Source organism: Haematobia irritans, chromosome 4 (genome assembly GCF_050003625.1).
Source record: "Haematobia irritans isolate KBUSLIRL chromosome 4, ASM5000362v1, whole genome shotgun sequence".
NCBI lineage: Eukaryota > Metazoa > Arthropoda > Insecta > Diptera > Muscidae > Haematobia > Haematobia irritans.
Genome location: NC_134400.1, coordinates 27062107 through 27080535, shown reverse-complemented (window position 1 = coordinate 27080535; position 18429 = coordinate 27062107). Strand labels below are relative to the sequence as shown.

At 31.6% G+C, this 18429-nt stretch overlaps 1 protein-coding gene across 1 annotated transcript; it reads left to right on the top strand.

The window, feature by feature from the left end:
- Nucleotides 1-557: 557 nt before the first annotated feature.
- On the top strand, nucleotides 558-8197 carry LOC142235329 (zinc finger BED domain-containing protein 5-like). Its single transcript, XM_075306585.1, has 2 exons — nucleotides 558-2005; nucleotides 8041-8197. The coding sequence occupies exons 1-2, from the start codon at nucleotides 558-560 to the stop codon at nucleotides 8195-8197; spliced, it is 1605 nt and encodes a 534-aa protein (XP_075162700.1).
- The last annotated feature ends 10232 nt before the right edge of the window (nucleotides 8198-18429 follow it).

Sequence of the window (18429 nt, the reverse complement as noted above, 5' to 3'; positions counted from 1 at the left end):
TTGGTCCATATCGGTCTATAGCAGCGCTTCCGAAATGGGGGGGCGCGCCCCCCTAGGGGGGCGCCACGAGGTTGCTGGGGGGGCGCAACGTCATTTCTAGTTGAGCAGGTTTTGTATCATTCAATTTGTTAAAACAACACAAACTTATGGGTTCGACGAAACATTAATAATATACTACAAAATAAAGTATAAAATGTTTCGAAATGTTAATTTATAACCAACGTGAAAAAGTAGAAGTTACATGCATTGCTTGTTGTAGGTTTTCCATTATTACTTGTTTACTACCTTTATTTGCAACGGTTTAGTACCTATCTACCTTTTACTTATCACTGTTTAAATTTGCCATCTCTATGCACACGATCATACGTTTTTTGGTTTTGTTGCGCGTATTAAATATTGTCGAATTAATGACTTAATTACATTCCAATATGACATCAAAGAACAAAATACGGCTTTACAATACAGAATATATTAAATTTGGTTTTTCTTGTGTTGCAAAAAACAATGAAAATTTGCCTCAATGTGTTATTTGTCACAAAATTTTGTCTAACGATGCAATGAGACCAATACGATTAAAAAGGCATTTGTCATCTTTGCATCCAGAATACGAAAACAAACCTCCTGCTTTCTTTGAAGCAAGGTTGTCGACATTAAGAAATATGAAGATAAATTCTACGTCTGTGTTTAATCTGGAGGCTGAAAAAGCATTAGAAGCATCTTTTGAAATTTCATGGATAATAGCCAGGAACAAAAAACCCCACACGATTGGTGAATTGGTTATAAAACCGAGCATAATAGCAGCTGCAAGTAAAATGCTGGACAACAATGCAGTGAGACAACTTTCAAAAATTCCACTTTCGAACAATACAGTAAAAAGACGTATTGATGAAATGGCTAGTGATGTCAAGTCCCAATTAATTCAACACATCAAGGACTCGCCATTAATTGCACTGCAGTGTGATGAAACAACAGATGTATCTTGCTCCTGTCAGTTGTTGTTTTACTGCAGATATATCAAAGAGGATTCTATATGTGAGGAGCTACTTTTCTCTAAACCTCTAACAACTACATCAAAGGGAGAAGATATTTTCAAAGCGCTTTCGGATTTCTTGGATGCCAATGATATACCTTGGGGAAAGATTGCCGGCATATGTACTGATGGTGCTCCTTCAATGACGGGATGCAAATCTGGATTTATTCATTACGCCAAGCAAAAAAACAATAACATCATATTCACTCATTGCGTTATCCACAGACAAGCCTTAGCCGCCAGAACATTGCCTGACGAATTAAGAAGTTCCCTAAATTGTGCCATAGAAGTTGTCAATTTTATAAAATGCAGTGCCCTACGAACGCGTCTTTTTGAAACTTTATGTCTGGATTTAAACGCTGACCACAAAAATTTATTGTTTCATACCCAGGTACGCTGGCTTTCAAAGGGAAATATGCTGGGAAGACTATATGAATTAAAAAATGAAGTAGAAATTTTCTTGTTAAGTACCAAAAATGAAAAACTTTATGATTGTTTCACAAACAAAAATACCATTATTTTCTTGGCTTACCTAGCCGATTTTTTTGAAATTTTAAATAACCTAAACTTAAAACTCCAAGGAGAAACTACAAATATTTTAACAGCACTTGACTCCATAAATTCATTTATGGAAAAAATAAAATTGTGGAAAAAACGAATTTTATCGCCTTTCCCTAAATATACATCTTTTCCTCGGTTAAACGATATATTAGATTCTGAGGATATTGAAAATAGAAATTTGGACGGAATTCTATTGCATTTGGATGCACTTTTGGGTGAATTCAATAGATATTTTCCAGATATGACCACTGATTGTTGGCAGAACAAACTGTTTCGTAATCCCTTTCTTCTGGACGTTATGGTACTACCTGAGGATATCCAGGAAGAAGCTATTGATTTGAAAAACGATTCAATCGCAAAAGATGATTTTGATATATTAACAACTGAAAATTTCTGGCTAAAATATCGGAACTTGTATCCACTTTTGTCTTCACACATGTTAAAAGTTTTGATACAATTTTCGTCAACCTATCTATGCGAAAAAAGTTTTTCAACACTTTTAAATATAAAGTCAAAATATCGGTCTTGCCTTAATGTTGAAAATGATTTGAGATGTGCTTTATCAGTACTGTCACCAAATGTTAAAAAACTAGTTAATGAACAGAAAAATTGCCAAATTTCCCACTAAGTGGTCACACTTTTATATACATTAAAATTGTTATTGTTAATTGAAAGTATTAATAGCGAATCAAAAATTCACATTATATATGTTATTTTAGTAAACCTGATCTCAACATATCTAGTTCATGACTATTTATGTTCCTTTTTAGTCCTTGAATTACATTTTTATTACTAATTAATTGTAATAATATTATCCATCTTATATAATTTTATATTTTTTACTTGAATTGAAATTAAAAGAACTTTTGTTTTTGTTATTTTTTTGTTTGAAATTGAAATTAAAACCCTTTTGTTTTTATACATATTTTTCTGTTTCTTTGGGTAAACATTTTTTTAAAGGAAACTTGTTTTTAGAAGAAACTGGGGGGGGGGGGCACAGCAATATCCAAAAATTTTTGGGGGGGCGTAAAGCAAATTGGGTTGGGAAGCCCTGGTCTATAGTTATATATAGCCGATCCCCAATCACACAAAAATGTGTCCATATCGGTTAATAATCATGCTTGCCACTCGAGCAAAAATAATCTAGCAAATTTTTATTTCTATAGAAAATTTTGTCAAAATTTTATTTCTATAGAAAATTTTGTCGAAATTTTATTCCTATAGAAAATTTTGGCAACATTTTATTTCTATAGAAAATTTTGGCAACATTTTATTTCTATAGAAAATGTTGTCAAAATTTTAATTCTATAGAGAATGTTGTCAAAATTTTAAATCTTTTGAAAATTTTGCAAAAATTTTATTTCTATAGAAAATTTTGACAAAATATTATTTCTATAGAAAATTTTGTTAAAATCATATTTCTATAGAAAATTTTGTCCAAATTTTATTTCTATAGAAAACTTTGTCCAAATTTTATGTCTATAGAAAATTTTGTCAAAAATTTATTTCTATAAAAAATTTTGTGAAAATTAATTATATACGTATGTGAAATTAATTATATCGTGGTGAAATTCTGAGTCGATCTGAGCATGTCCGTCCGTCCGTCCGTCTGTTGCAATCACGCTAACTTCCGAACGAAACAAGCTATCGACTTGAAACTTGGCACAACTAGTTGTTATTGATGTAGGTCGGATGGTATTGCAAATGGGCCATATCGGTCCACTTTTACGTATAGCCCCCATATAAACGGACCCCCAAATTTGGCTTGCGAGGCCTCTAAGAGAAGCAAATTTCATCCGATCTGGCTGAAATTTGGTACATGGTGTTAGTATATGGTCTCTAACAACCATGCAAAAATTGGTTCACATCGGTCCATAATTATATATAGCCCCCATATAAACCGATCCCCCCATTTGGCTTTCGGGGCCTCTAAGGGAAGCAAATTTCATCCGATCCGGCTGAAATTCGGTACATGGTGTTAGTATATGGTCTCTAACAACCATGCAAAAATTGGTCCAGATCGGTCCATAATTTTATATTGCCCCCATATAAACCGATTCCCAGGTTTGGCTTGCGGAGCCTCAAAGAGAAGCAAATTTCATCCGATCCGGCTGAAATTTGGTACCTAGTTTTAGTCTATGGTCTCTAACAACCGTGCAAAAATTGGTCCATATAGGTCCATAATTATATATAGCCCCCATATAAACCGATCCCCAGATTTGGCTTGCGGAGCCTCACAGAGAAGCAAATTTCATCCGATCCGGCTGAAATTTAGTACATGGTGTTAGCATATGGTCTCTAATAACCATGCAAAAATTGGTCCACATCGGTCCATAATTATATATAGCTCCCATATAAACCGGTCCCCAGATTTGGCTTGCGGAGGCTCCAAGAGAAGCAAATTTCATCCGATGTTGCTTAAATTTGGTACATGATGTTGGTATATGGTCTTTAACAACCATGCAAAAATTGGTCCACATAGGTCCATAATTATATATAGCCCCCATATAAACCGATTCCCAGATTTGGTTTGCGGATCCTCTAAGAGAAGCAAATTTCATCCGATCCGGCTGAAATTTGATACATGGTATTAGTATATAGTCTCTAAGAATCATTCGATCCATAATTATATATAGCCCCTATATAAACCGATCCTCAGATTTGAACTCCGGAGCCACTTGGACGAGCAAAATTCATCCGATCCGGTTGAAATTTGCAACTTGGTGTTAATATATGGCCGCTAATAACCATGTCAAAATTGGTCCATATCGGTCTATAGTTATATATAGCCGATCCCCAATCACACAAAAATGTGTCCATATCGGTTAATAATCATGCTTGCCACTCGAGCAAAAATAATCTAGCAAATTTTTATTTCTATAGAAAATTTTGTCAAAATTTTATTTCTATAGAAAATTTTGTCGAAATTTTATTCCTATAGAAAATTTTGGCAACATTCTATTTCTATAGAAAATTTTGGCAACATTTTATTTCTATAGAAAATGTTGTCAAAATTTTAATTCTATAGAGAATGTTGTCAAAATTTTAAATCTTTTGAAAATTTTGCAAAAATTTTATTTCTATAGAAAATTTTGACAAAATATTATTTCTATAGAAAATTTTGTTAAAATCATATTTCTATAGAAAATTTTGTCCAAATTTTATTTCTATAGAAAACTTTGTCCAAATTTTATGTCTATAGAAAATTTTGTCAAAAATTTATTTCTATAAAAAATTTTGTGAAAATTAATTATATACGTATGTGAAATTAATTATATCGTGGTGAAATTCTGAGTCGATCTGAGCATGTCCGTCCGTCCGTCCGTCTGTTGCAATCACGCTAACTTCCGAACGAAACAAGCTATCGACTTGAAACTTGGCACAACTAGTTGTTATTGATGTAGGTCGGATGGTATTGCAAATGGGCCATATCGGTCCACTTTTACGTATAGCCCCCATATAAACGGACCCCCAAATTTGGCTTGCGAGGCCTCTAAGAGAAGCAAATTTCATCCGATCTGGCTGAAATTTGGTACATGGTGTTAGTATATGGTCTCTAACAACCATGCAAAAATTGGTTCACATCGGTCCATAATTATATATAGCCCCCATATAAACCGATCCCCCCATTTGGCTTTCGGGGCCTCTAAGGGAAGCAAATTTCATCCGATCCGGCTGAAATTCGGTACATGGTGTTAGTATATGGTCTCTAACAACCATGCAAAAATTGGTCCAGATCGGTCCATAATTTTATATTGCCCCCATATAAACCGATTCCCAGGTTTGGCTTGCGGAGCCTCAAAGAGAAGCAAATTTCATCCGATCCGGCTGAAATTTGGTACCTAGTTTTAGTCTATGGTCTCTAACAACCGTGCAAAAATTGGTCCATATAGGTCCATAATTATATATAGCCCCCATATAAACCGATCCCCAGATTTGGCTTGCGGAGCCTCACAGAGAAGCAAATTTCATCCGATCCGGCTGAAATTTAGTACATGGTGTTAGCATATGGTCTCTAATAACCATGCAAAAATTGGTCCACATCGGTCCATAATTATATATAGCTCCCATATAAACCGGTCCCCAGATTTGGCTTGCGGAGGCTCCAAGAGAAGCAAATTTCATCCGATGTTGCTTAAATTTGGTACATGATGTTGGTATATGGTCTTTAACAACCATGCAAAAATTGGTCCACATAGGTCCATAATTATATATAGCCCCCATATAAACCGATTCCCAGATTTGGTTTGCGGATCCTCTAAGAGAAGCAAATTTCATCCGATCCGGCTGAAATTTGAAACATGGTATTAGTATGTAGTCTCTAAGAACCATTCAATCCATAATTATATATAGCCCCTATATAAACCGATCCCCAGATTTGAACTCCGGAGCCACTTGGACGAGCAAAATTCATCCGATCCGGTTGAAATTTGCAACGTGGTGTTAATAAAGGGTGATTCTTTTGAGGTTAGGATTTTCATGCATTAGTATTTGACAGATCACGTGGGATTTCAGACATGGTGTCAAAGAGAAAGATGCTCAGTATGCTTTGACATTTCATCATGAATAGACTTACTAACGAGCAACGCTTGCAAATCATTGAATTTTATTACCAAAATCAGTGGCAGAAAATCCGCTTTTTTATCGACAAATTTTGTTCAGCGATGAGGCTCATTTCTGGTTGAATGGCTACGTAAATAAGCAAAATTGCCGCATTTGGAGTGAAGAGCAACCAGAAGCCGTTCAAGAACTGCCCATGCATCCCGAAAAATGCACTGTTTGGTGTGGTTTGTACGCTGGTGGAATCATTGGACCGTATTTTTTCAAAGATGCTGTTGGACGCAACGTTACGGTGAATGGCGATCGCTATCGTTCGATGCTAACAAACTTTTTGTTGCCAAAAATGGAAGAACTGAACTTGGTTGACATGTGGTTTCAACAAGATGGCGCTACATGCCACACAGCTCGCGATTCTATGGCCATTTTGAGGGAAAACTTCGGAGAACAATTCATCTCAAGAAATGGACCGGTAAGTTGGCCACCAAGATCATGCGATTTGACGCCTTTAGACTATTTTTTGTGGGGCTACGTCAAGTCTAAAGTCTACAGAAATAAGCCAGCAACTATTCCAGCTTTGGAAGACAACATTTCCGAAGAAATTCGGGCTATTCCGGCCGAAATGCTCGAAAAAGTTGCCCAAAATTGGACTTTCCGAATGGACCACCTAAGACGCAGCCGCGGTCAACAATTAAATGAAATTATCTTCAAAAAGTAAATGTCATGGACCAATCTAACGTTTCAAATAAAGAACCGATGAGATTTTGCAAATTTTATGCGTTTTTTTTAAAAAAAAAAGTTATCAAGCTCTTAACAAATCACCCTTTATATGGCCGCTAATAACCATGTCAAAATGGGTCCATATCGGTCTATAGTTATATATAGCCGATCCCCAATCACACAAAAATGTGTCCATATCGGTTAATAATCATGCTTGCCACTCGAGCAAAAAGAATCTAGCAAAATTTTATTTCTATAGAAAATTTTGTCGAAATTTTATTCCTATAGAAAATTTTGGTAACATTTTATTTCTATAGAAAATTTTGGCAACATTTTATTTCTATAGAAAATGTTGTCAAAATTTTAATTCTATAGAGAATGTTGTCAAAATTTTAAATCTTTTGAAAATTTTGTAAAAATTTTATTTCTATAGAAAATTTTGTCAAAATATTATTTCAATAGAAAATTTTGTTAAAATCATATTTCTATAGGAAATTTTGTCCAAATTTTATTTCTACAGAAAATTTTATCCAAATTTTACGTCTATAGAAAATTTTGTCAAAATTTTATTTCTATAAAAAATTTTGTGAAAATTAATTATATACGTATTTAATCGGCCTTTATTAGTTTAATATATACCACGTATGGACTACCTTGCAATTTAGAAGGCGGTGTTAAGAAGTTTTAAGATACCTTGTCATCGGCAAAAGTTACCGCAACCCAAGTAATTCGATTGTGGATGACAGTCTTCAGTAGAAGTTTCTACGCAATCCATGGTGGAGGGTACATAAGCTTCGGCTTGGCCGAACTTACGGCCGTATATACTTGTTTTTTCTTCTGTCACTAAATGTTATACTTTTTACATTTTTGTGTCACCTTTTTGCCATGTTGTGACACTTTTTAATTAATTCGCTTTTAATGCAATAGTTTTCGTAAATCCGGATCCCTTTTAAATGTTTTTTTTTTGTTTTTTTTTTTGTAAATCGAAACCTTTATTTTATTTAATTTAATATATATATATAACTAAGTATTTTTCAATATAATTTCTTCTACGAAATTCTAAAATCGGTTTCGGGAACACCCTAATGGCTGAATAGATGAATCAAATATGGGTTTACAAATATGCATTCGAACATATTGTATGTGAAAGTTAGATTTCAAAGCTAACTTAGTGACTGCTGTTGCTGTTGCTATTGCTATTGCTGCTGTGGTTGGCTACCAGGATATATGCCCATACAAATGATAATTCAAATAGTTTGCAAAACGGAAACGGAAATACACACTAAATCAACACGTCGAGCACGAGCAGCCAGTCAAGTAGAACTTTGACTGTGAGTAGTTTTTATTAAACTTCTGGCTGACTGACTGACTGACTGACTGGCATTGCTACGGCTTCTTCTGACTCCCACATGACCAGACTGCGACATTCATATACACGTACTTGGCCACACACACGACTACTCGTTAGCTTCCCTTACCAAGTAAAGACGGAACAAAAAAATCGAAAAGGCATCCAAGATAAACACTAAACGATATGTGTTGGGAGTTTTAAATAAGAGCCCAGTACAACATAGAGATAAGACTCTACCACAAAATTCCAATGGAGCTCTTGGCTCCACCCTTTCCAAATATGTTACGTTATTTATTTTTTTTTTTGGGAATTGTTCGAAAAGATATCCATCTTAAGGAAGCTGAATTTTGTAGTTTGCCTGCCCTATGTATGTTTTTTTTTTAGAAGAATGAGCGTATTGCTTTACAAGGCACAACAAAAGCGTCTCCACTTTCCTTAGACATACGTGACCTGCATTTCATTCAGGGAATTTTTTATCAGTCGCTCTTCCTTTTTTGCGCTACTCAAATCGTGATGCTCCCAAGCTTTTTCCTTTTTTGACTATGAATGGTTTTGAATTTAAATTTGAATCGTATGTTTTTTTTTTTTTTTAACAAAATAAATGTAATCTTCCAAAGACTTTGAGAAATCAAGACAGGGACGGGGGTCATTCAATCGGGCAATGATGATTTCTGGTTATATTGCAACCACTGGGCGATAGCCAAAAATAATTCGGAAAAACCCAACAATATAAAAAAAATTTAAGTAACTAAAAAATTTCTATTTTTATTGCTATAAATTAAAGATAAATAAGGAAAGTCGACAGTCGGGCAGGGCCGAAAGTCTAAAATTATGACAAAATTTTCTATAGAAATAAAATTTTGACAAGATTTTTTATAAAAGTAAAATTTTCACAAAATTTTCCATAGAAAAGAAATTTTTACAAGACTTTCTATAGAAATAAAATTTTGAAAAAATTTTGTATAGGAATAAAATTTTGACAACATTTTCTATAGAATAAAATTTTGACAAAATTTTCTATAAAAATAAAATTTTCACAAAATTTTTCATAGAAAAGAAACTTTTGCAAGACTTTCTATAGAAATAACATTTTGACAAAATTTTCTATAGAAATAAAGTTTTGACACAATGTTGTATAAAAAGAAAATTTTGACAACATTTTCTGTAGAAATACAATGTTGACATAATTTTTTTTAGAAAAAAATAAAAATTTCTTATAAAATAAAATTTGAACCAAATTTCTTATATAAATAAATTTTACTGAATTTTTCTATAGCAATAAACTTTTGACTAAATTTTCTATAGAAATAAACTTTTGAAAAAATTTTCTATAGAAATAAAATTTTGACAAAATTATCTATAGAAATAAAATTTTAACCAATGTTTCTATAGAAATAGAGTTTTGACAAAACAATTTTTATAGAAATAAAACTTTGAAATTTTTTTCTATAGAAACAAAATATTGACAAAATTTTCTATTGAAATAAAATTTTCCCAAAATTTTCAATAGAAAAAAAATGACAAAATTTTCCATAGAAATAATTTTTAGACCCTCCACCATAGGATGGGGGGTATATTAACTTTGTCATTCCGTTTGTAAAACATCGAAATATTGTTCTAAGTCCCCATAAAGTGTATATATTCTGGGTCGTGGTGAAATTCTGAGTCGATCGAAGCATGTCCGTCCGTCCGTCTGTTGAAATGACCCTAACTTCCGAACGAAACAAGCTATCGTCTTGAAACTTGGCACAAGTAGTAATTATTGATGTAGGTCGGATGGTATTGCAAATGGGCTATATCGGTCCACTTTTACGTATAGCCCCCATATAAAGGGGCCCTCAGATTTGGCTTGCAGAGCCTCTACCAGAAGCATATATGATCCGATCCGGCTGAAATTTAGTACATGGTGTTGGTATATGGTATCTAACAACCATGCAAAAACCACATCGGTCCATAATTGTATATAGCCTCCATATAAACCGATCCCCAGATTTGGCTTGCGGAGCCTCAAAGAGATGCAAATTTCATCCGATCCGCCTGAAATTTGGTATATGATGTTAGTATATGATCTTTAACAATCGTGCGAGAATTGGTCCATATCGGTCCATAATTATATATAGCCCCCATATAAACCGTTCTTCAGATTTGACCTTCGAAGACTCCTGGAGGAGCAAAATTGATCCGATACGTTTCAAATTGGGAACGTGGTGTTAGTATATGGCCGCTAACAACCATACCAAAATTGGTCCATATCGGTTCATAATCATGGTTGCCACTCGAGCCAAAAATAATCTACCAATATTTTATTTCTATAGAAAATTTTGTCAAAATTTTATTTCTATAGAAAATTTTGTTAAAATTCCATTTGGTTCATAATAATGGTTGCCACTCGAGCCAAGAATAAATACCAACATTTTATTTCTATAGAAAATTTTGTCAAAATTTTATTTCTTTAGAAAATTTTGTCAAAATTGTATTTCTGTAGAAAATTTTGTTAAAATTTTATTTCTATTGAAAATTGTGTTAAAATTTTATTTCTATAGAAAATTTTGTTAAAATTTTATTTCTATAGAAAATTTTGTTAAAATTTTATTTCTATAGAAAACTTTGTCAAAATTGTATTTCTATAGAAAATTTTGTTAAAATTTTATTTCTTTAGGAAATTTTGTTAAAATTTTGAATTATATACGTATATGATCGATCTTTTTATACCCTCCACCATAGGATGGGGGTATATTAACTTTGTCATTATGTTTGTAACACATCGAAATATTGCTCTAAGACCCCATAAAGTATATATATTCTGGGTCGTGGTGAAATTCTGAGTCGATCTGAGCATGTCCGTCCGTCTGTCCGTCTGTTGAAATCACGCTAACTTCCGAACGAAACAAGCTATCGACTTGAAACTTGGCACAAGTAGTTGTTATTGATGTAGGTCGGATGTTATTGCAAATGGGCCATATCGGTCCACTTTTACGTATAGCCCCCATATAAACGGACCCACAAATTTGGCTTGCGAGGCCTCTAAGAGAAGCAAATTTCATCCGATCCGTCTGAAATTTGGTACATGGTGCTAGTATATGGTCTCTAACAACCATGCAAAAATTGGTCCATATCGGTTCATAATTATATATAGCCCCCATATAAACCGTTCCCCCGATTTGGCTTGGGGAACTTCTAAGAAAAGCAAATTTCATCCGATCCGGCTGAAACTTGGTACATGGTGTTAGTATATGGTCTCTAATAACAATGCAAAAATTGGTTCGCATCGGTCCATAATTATATATAGCCCCCATATAAATCGATTCCCAGATTTGTCCTCCGGAGCCTCTTGGAGGAGCAAAATTAATCCGATCCGGTTGAAATTTGGAACATGGTGTTAGAATGTGGTCTCTAACAAACACGCAAGAAAATTTTATGTTTGTGGAAAACATTCTCAAAATGTTATTTCTATAGAAAATTTTGTCAAAATTTTATTTCTATAGAAAATTTTTTCCAAATTTTATATTTATAGAAATTTTTTCCAAATTTTACTTCTATAGAAAATGTTGTCAACATTTTATTTTGTCAAAATGTTATTTCTATAGAAACTTTAAACCTAATTATATACGTATTTAATCGGCCTTTTTTAGTTTAATATATACTACACGCAAAGAAAAAAAACGTTTGGAAAACGTGTACCGAAAAAGTTTTTCTTTTGTTAGAGTTTTTTGAATTGCTTCGAAAAGTATACACTTTTATCACCAAAAAAATTCGTTTGTTACACAATTTTTATTTTTTCAATAAAAAGAGTTATTTTTGAACCAACAACACAGTCCATTTCGTTTATATCAAACACTGTTCTTTTCTGACTTTAGGTCTTTAATAAGACACATTTTACAGTTCATAGTAAAAATTTAATATAGTAGAATGTAATGTTGAAAATTTTTTCGGAATCTTCCGACCATATCTGGAATATATGTAAAAAAAAAAAAAATTTGGTCGAAGCAGGGATCGAACCCACGACCCTTGGCATGCAAGTCCGACGTAGCAACCACTGCTCCACGGTCCCAAACTAAATGCATTTTTCTGTTAAATAAAATTTGTTTAATGGGCTCGTGGGCGCCGCAAGCTATGCTATATTAATATAACTTATATGGATAATTAGCTATTGATGACAATAACAGCTACGTAGCTCAGTGGTTAGTGTGTTGGCTTACAAAGTGCATGGTCCGCGGTTCGATTCTCAGTCCAGGCGAAAGGTAAAAAAAAACTTAAAAATTTATAAAATCGTATAATTTCTTCTACATTGTTTGTATTACAGAAAAAGGTGTTAAGAACTAAAAAACTTTGTGGAAGTGAAAAAGATGTGAGGGAAAATGCAATTAACCAGAAAAAAAATTTTTGAGTTAGTCTTTATGAAAATGCTTTTACATCCTGGAAAAGAATAAACGTTTATCACAAAAAGTATATACTTTTCTTCCAAATACACTTCCTTTCAACGAAAAGCAAATGAGAAACGATCTTTGTTTGTCTAAAATTTCGTTTGGGAGGAAAGAATTATTTTTTTGCGTGTACGTATGGACTACCTTGTAATTTAGGAAGTTTTAAGATACCTTGCCATCGGCAAGTGCACTAAAAAAACAGTGAACCCTTTTCCATTGCAAAATGAACTAAACTGTAGTAATATTGACCATGATTTAGCCCTTAAGATTTTTTTCAACTTGTCTAGTTTATAATTCTCTTAAATTTTAGTTCATCTATAACATTGTATTTTAGTTCATTTTTACAACACCATAAGATTTATATACCCCTACCAAGTTAAAAAGTCAGTATTATTTTGGTTTACCTGCTTATTTTTCGGGAAACCCGATAATAAAAAGTGGTTAACAGTCTCCTTAAAATGTCGACGACTAAACTAATTTTAAATCAATCATTCTACAGTACAGAGAAATTAAATAATTAAAGGAACAACAACCCGTTTTACTATTATGAAAATTTTCATACATTAAAATTCAACTTTCTTTAAGCAAAAGTACTTTATTATAAAAACTTATGATGATAGTTCTTAATACAATGTTTTTGTGAATAAAAATTATGACCACGTGGAACAAGAAAGTAGTTTATTTTAACTCGCTATTTGAACATTTTGACTTTTCCTTAGTTTTTTATTCATCGTTAGTATATTCACAAATCTTGCTGAAAAAATGGAAGGAATAATGAAAATTGTTAAAAATTAACATGTAATAAAATATAATTTTTAATCTCTTTAAATTAGCTTGTAACTTACCATATTTTGGGGCATTTTATTATATGGTGTAAGGAATTTAACTTTTCTTAGATAAACGTACCTCATAAAGTTTGTACCTGAAACAATTAGAGAAATAATGAATTAAGTAATATATTAACTCATAAAACTGTGTTGTTATCGATGTGTACGCTGAGGTTAAAAAGTTATCGAAATTCATTTGGGGATACTCTGAAATTAAATATTTATTTTTTACATTAAATGGAAAACATTAAATTGGTTTCCAAAAAATCTAATTAAAGAAATAATATGCATAAAAAAACCTAAATATTCTGGTTAAAAGAATGTTAAAGAAAGCTTACCAATTCATAAAAATGTTTCCAAATTGTTATTCTGAAATTAAATATTTGTTTTTTATTTGATTTGATTTTTATTTGATTATTGTAATACTAAAATAAGGTATTAAAAACATGTCATTTTGATAATAAAAAGGTCATAAAAATTTAAATATTCTAGTGAAAAGAAAGCCAAATTTTAAAAGAAAACTTACCACTTCTCTATTAAATTATACGCTGAGGAGGTATACAAAAATATGCCCGAATCCATCTTGGGGTTGCTCTGAAATTAAATATTTTTTTTACAACAAAGAAAAACATTAAACTAGTTTCAAAAAACTAATAATAATTAGCAAATAATGATATAAATAAATAATATCCTTTTTAAAAGAAAACCACATTTTCAAAAGAATACTTACCAATTTATGATTAAACTATATGCTGAGGTGTAACAAAAATTTTCCAAAAATATTTGATTAAAGTAATACTAAAATAAGGTATTAAAAACCTGTAATTTTTGACAATAAAAATGTAATTAAAACGTAAATATTCTAGTGAGAAGAAAGCCAATTTTTAAAAGAAAACTTACCACTTCTCTATTAAATTATACGCTGAGGAAACATATAAAAATTTGCCCGAATCCATCTGGGGTTGCTCTTAACTTAGATATTTTTTTACAACAAAGAAAATCATGAAACTTGTTAAAAAATAATAATAATAATAATTAGCAAATAATAATATAGATAAATAATATTATTTTTTAAAAGAAAACCACATTGAAAAAGAACTCTTACCTATTTATCATTAAACTATACGCTGAGGTGTAACAAACAATTTTCCAAATTCATCTGGAGTTACTCTGAAATTGAATATTTATTTTTTACATTGAATAATAAAAATTAAATTAAATAAAACAATTTCAATATACTTTCCATTTCAGCATTTTTTCCTAAATATTGAACATTCTTAATAACTTTTTTCTAAGCTACCGATCATCACTTCGCCATCGTACATCTCATCGCTAAAATATTAATAACTTTCATTTCAAAGCTTTAACCTTTAACCGGTGAGGTGAAATTTTTTTGCGTAATTTGCGACGTGTGGTAAATTTTACCCCCTCTTTTACATTAATATTTTTTCTGTAAAAAAATGTTTTTTTTGTATCATTATTATATTTGTTGATTAGTAAACATTGTATTTAACGAAAATAAAACAATATTTCGAAATATTATATGTTCTTTCAATGATTAACATATACTTTATTTCACACGTCTTTTTTAAAATATATGTAAACGAGTGTTCGAGGTGGTAAATTTTACCACCACGTACCCAGTTAAAGGTTAATAAACAAATACCAATATATGTCTAAAAAAAAACCAAAATATTCCATACCTTTATATTCCCTTGTTACATACTTGCTAAAAAGATGCAACAGCCCACGCCAACGCCAACTATATAACTGAAGCATGCTAAACAAAACCAAGCAAAACCAAAACACTCCCACAACAACAAAAACACATGTGCCTTCATTGAAAACAACACCTCATCCAGACAAATAAACCATTCGCCAATAATAAACACACACACAAACCACTGAAAGAACAAAAACAACCCCACGCTCAGATATACACAACATCCCCATCACTCGCTACCATTTCTCATTATTGCATTGCATGCTCTCACTCTCAAAAAAAATTCAAGTAACATTATCTTTACATTAAACATATTCCACTTTGACGAGAAAGATCTCTGTACTATGCATTAGTTAATCGCATCTGTCCACAATTTACTCTAAAAACAATACTCTTAAATGCACATCAGTATAAGAACGATGAAACGTTTAACTTAAAATTAGCAAAAACTTCATGAAATGATATCTACCAATTTTTGACGAAAATGTCTATAAATTTAATTACATGTGAACTAAAAATATTTCATTGGGAAATTTTTTACCAACAATTATTAACTATAGGAATTGTCAGTAAGAAATTGCTATCCACTTTCAAGTTCATTTTTCGTAAAAAAATATTTTCTCATACAAAAAAATCCTATGGTAAATTGCACTTATTATTTAGAAAATACTTTACATTTCACAAGTATTTTTGTACCATGACAAACGAATTTTTAACTACCAGTTAAGAAATTTTTTAAGGAAATTCCCATCGAATTCCTTTCGAGTAGTTAATTTTCGTTGAAGATACGAAAAATGAACTAAAATTCTGGAAAATTCTTGTAATAAATTATTGTAAAAATCTTCTTAAATTTACGAGACACTTTTTTTTCTGTGTGTTGCCGCAACCCAAGTAATTCGATTGTGGATGACAGTCTTCAGTAGAAGTTTCTACGCAATCCATGGTGGAGGGTACATAAGCTTCGGCCTGGCCGAACTTACGGTCGTATATACTTGTTTTGATCTAATATATACCAGGTATGGACTTACATACAATTTAGAAGACGGTGTTAAGAGGTTTTAAGATACCTTGCCATCGGTAAACGTTATCGCAACTTAAGTAATTCGATTGTGGATGGCAGTGTTTAGAAGAAGTTTCTACGCAATCCATGGTGGAGGTTACATAAGCTTCGACTAAACTTTTAACAAAATTTTCTAAAGAAATAAAATTTTAAATAAATTTTCCATAGAAATAAAATGTTGACAAAATTTTCAAATTTTTGAGAAAATTTTCAAAAGAAATTAAATTTTGACAAAATTTTCTATGGAAATAAAATTTTGACAAAATTTTCAATAGAAATTAAATTTTGACAAAATTTTCTATAGAAAAAAATGACAAAATTTTCAATAGAAATAATTTTGTTTTTTAAATTTTGACAAAATATTTAATAGAAATAAAATTTGGACAAAATTTTCTATAGAAATAATATTTCTATAAAATTTTCTATGGAAGTAAAATTTTGTCAAAATTTTCTATAGAAATTAAATTTTGACAAAATTTTCTATAGAAATAAAATTTGGACAAAATTTTCAATAGACCGATGTTCAGATTTGGTTTCTGGAGCGCAATGAGGACTGCACCCTCACAAAAAATCGCTTCTGTAACATATACTCCCAAACATATTTTGCTTCAAGCATATACATTTTTGGGTATTGCCCAAACATTTATATGTTTGATCTCTTCCCATATATAATATGTTTGAAAGCATATTGGTCTAAACAATATATGTTTGGGTAGTCTAAGTTCCAAACATTTTGTATTTTTGCATCCAAATTCAATAATGTTGTCTTCCAAAAAACAATATGTTATTATGTGAACATATAATATGTTTGGAAGCATTTTGCACCCAAAAATATTATATGCTCAAAAAAAATTCTCCCAAACAATATTGTGCTCAAAATTTTATTTATTTATTTATATATTTACAATCATAATGAATTATGAAAATAAACAGGTAATATAGGTGCTAACCACATAGGTTTTCGACCTGAATGCTCAAAATTTTGTTTCTGCCTAATTGAATATTCCCCCACATCTTTCTCACTTCCACGAGATTTTTTAGTTCTTAGCACCTTTTTCTGTAATACAAACATTGTAGAAGAAATTATTCAATTTTATGATTTTTTTATTTTAATTTTACCTTTTGCCGGACGGGGATTCGAACAGCGGACCACACAGTTTGTAAGGATCAAAGAAGTAGCTGATCAATTGCCCAAGGAAAAATAAAATGTTAATTTTGTAATAACAAGCAACAACCACCAACTTTATTCAATATCGCTCCCTGTTAAATAGCGCTCCAAGCTACTAAACACATATATGTTTATAGGCTATTTCTAAATTAATATATGTTTGCATCCAAGCATATTATATTTGCAAACATTTTATGGCCCAAACATAATATGTTCTAACATATTAACATATATGTCCCAAACATGTTATGCTAGTTTATGAACATTATATGCTTGCACTCAAAAATATTGTGTTTACAAATTTGTGTTCCAAACATATAATGTTTATAGCCAAACATATGAAAAACAGTCTTTTTCATCCGTGTGATGATCAATATTTGTCCATATTTAGATATAGATTGACAATGATAACAGTATCAATATAATTATTTATGCTGCAATTTACAAATCAATATTTCGTTACAGATTCTCCTGAAGAATATAAAAAAACATTTGTGAATTAAGATTGCTTTAGATTTTCAACAGAATTTCCCTGACTATTCTAAATTTTATGGAAACCCCTCTTTTTTCGGATAATAAAAACCAAACATGTAATTGGTTACGATGTTATCAAATTATATAAAACTTTATTAATTTAATGTAACAATGTTGCATTGTCATTACATTACATAACGATGCGCGTAACACCTCCCCCTAACTCTATTTTACAACATTGAACTACTGAAGCGTTGCCATTTACATTTAAGCTGTAAAAACCACCATAAAGGAAGCCAACATTGAATTTTACCCACCGAATGAATAACAAAGGGTGGCGAGAATTGAAGAACTCATCCTAAAAGAAGCCAACATACATTATTTCATTTAAGTGCATTTGCCATTTAATACACTGTGAAAATCTTTTGTGGTGGAGAGGAGCTGGAGGGAAATCCAGCTCTAAAGTGGATTTGTTTATTTATTTTCAGGCTCGCTTGTGATAGGTTACTAAACGAGGGCGCTTGTGATAGTTTA

What these genes read in the sequence shown, in the direction of transcription:
- LOC142235329 (XM_075306585.1), top strand. Translation starts at nt 558, where the DNA reads ATGAGACCAATACGATTAAAAAGGCATTTGTCATCTTTGCATCCAGAA. An exon ending in TGGCTAAAATATCGGAACTT is followed by an intron (nt 2,006 to 8,040) that starts GTATCCACTTTT and finishes AAGCTAACTTAG; the next exon opens with TGACTGCTGTTGCTGTTGCT.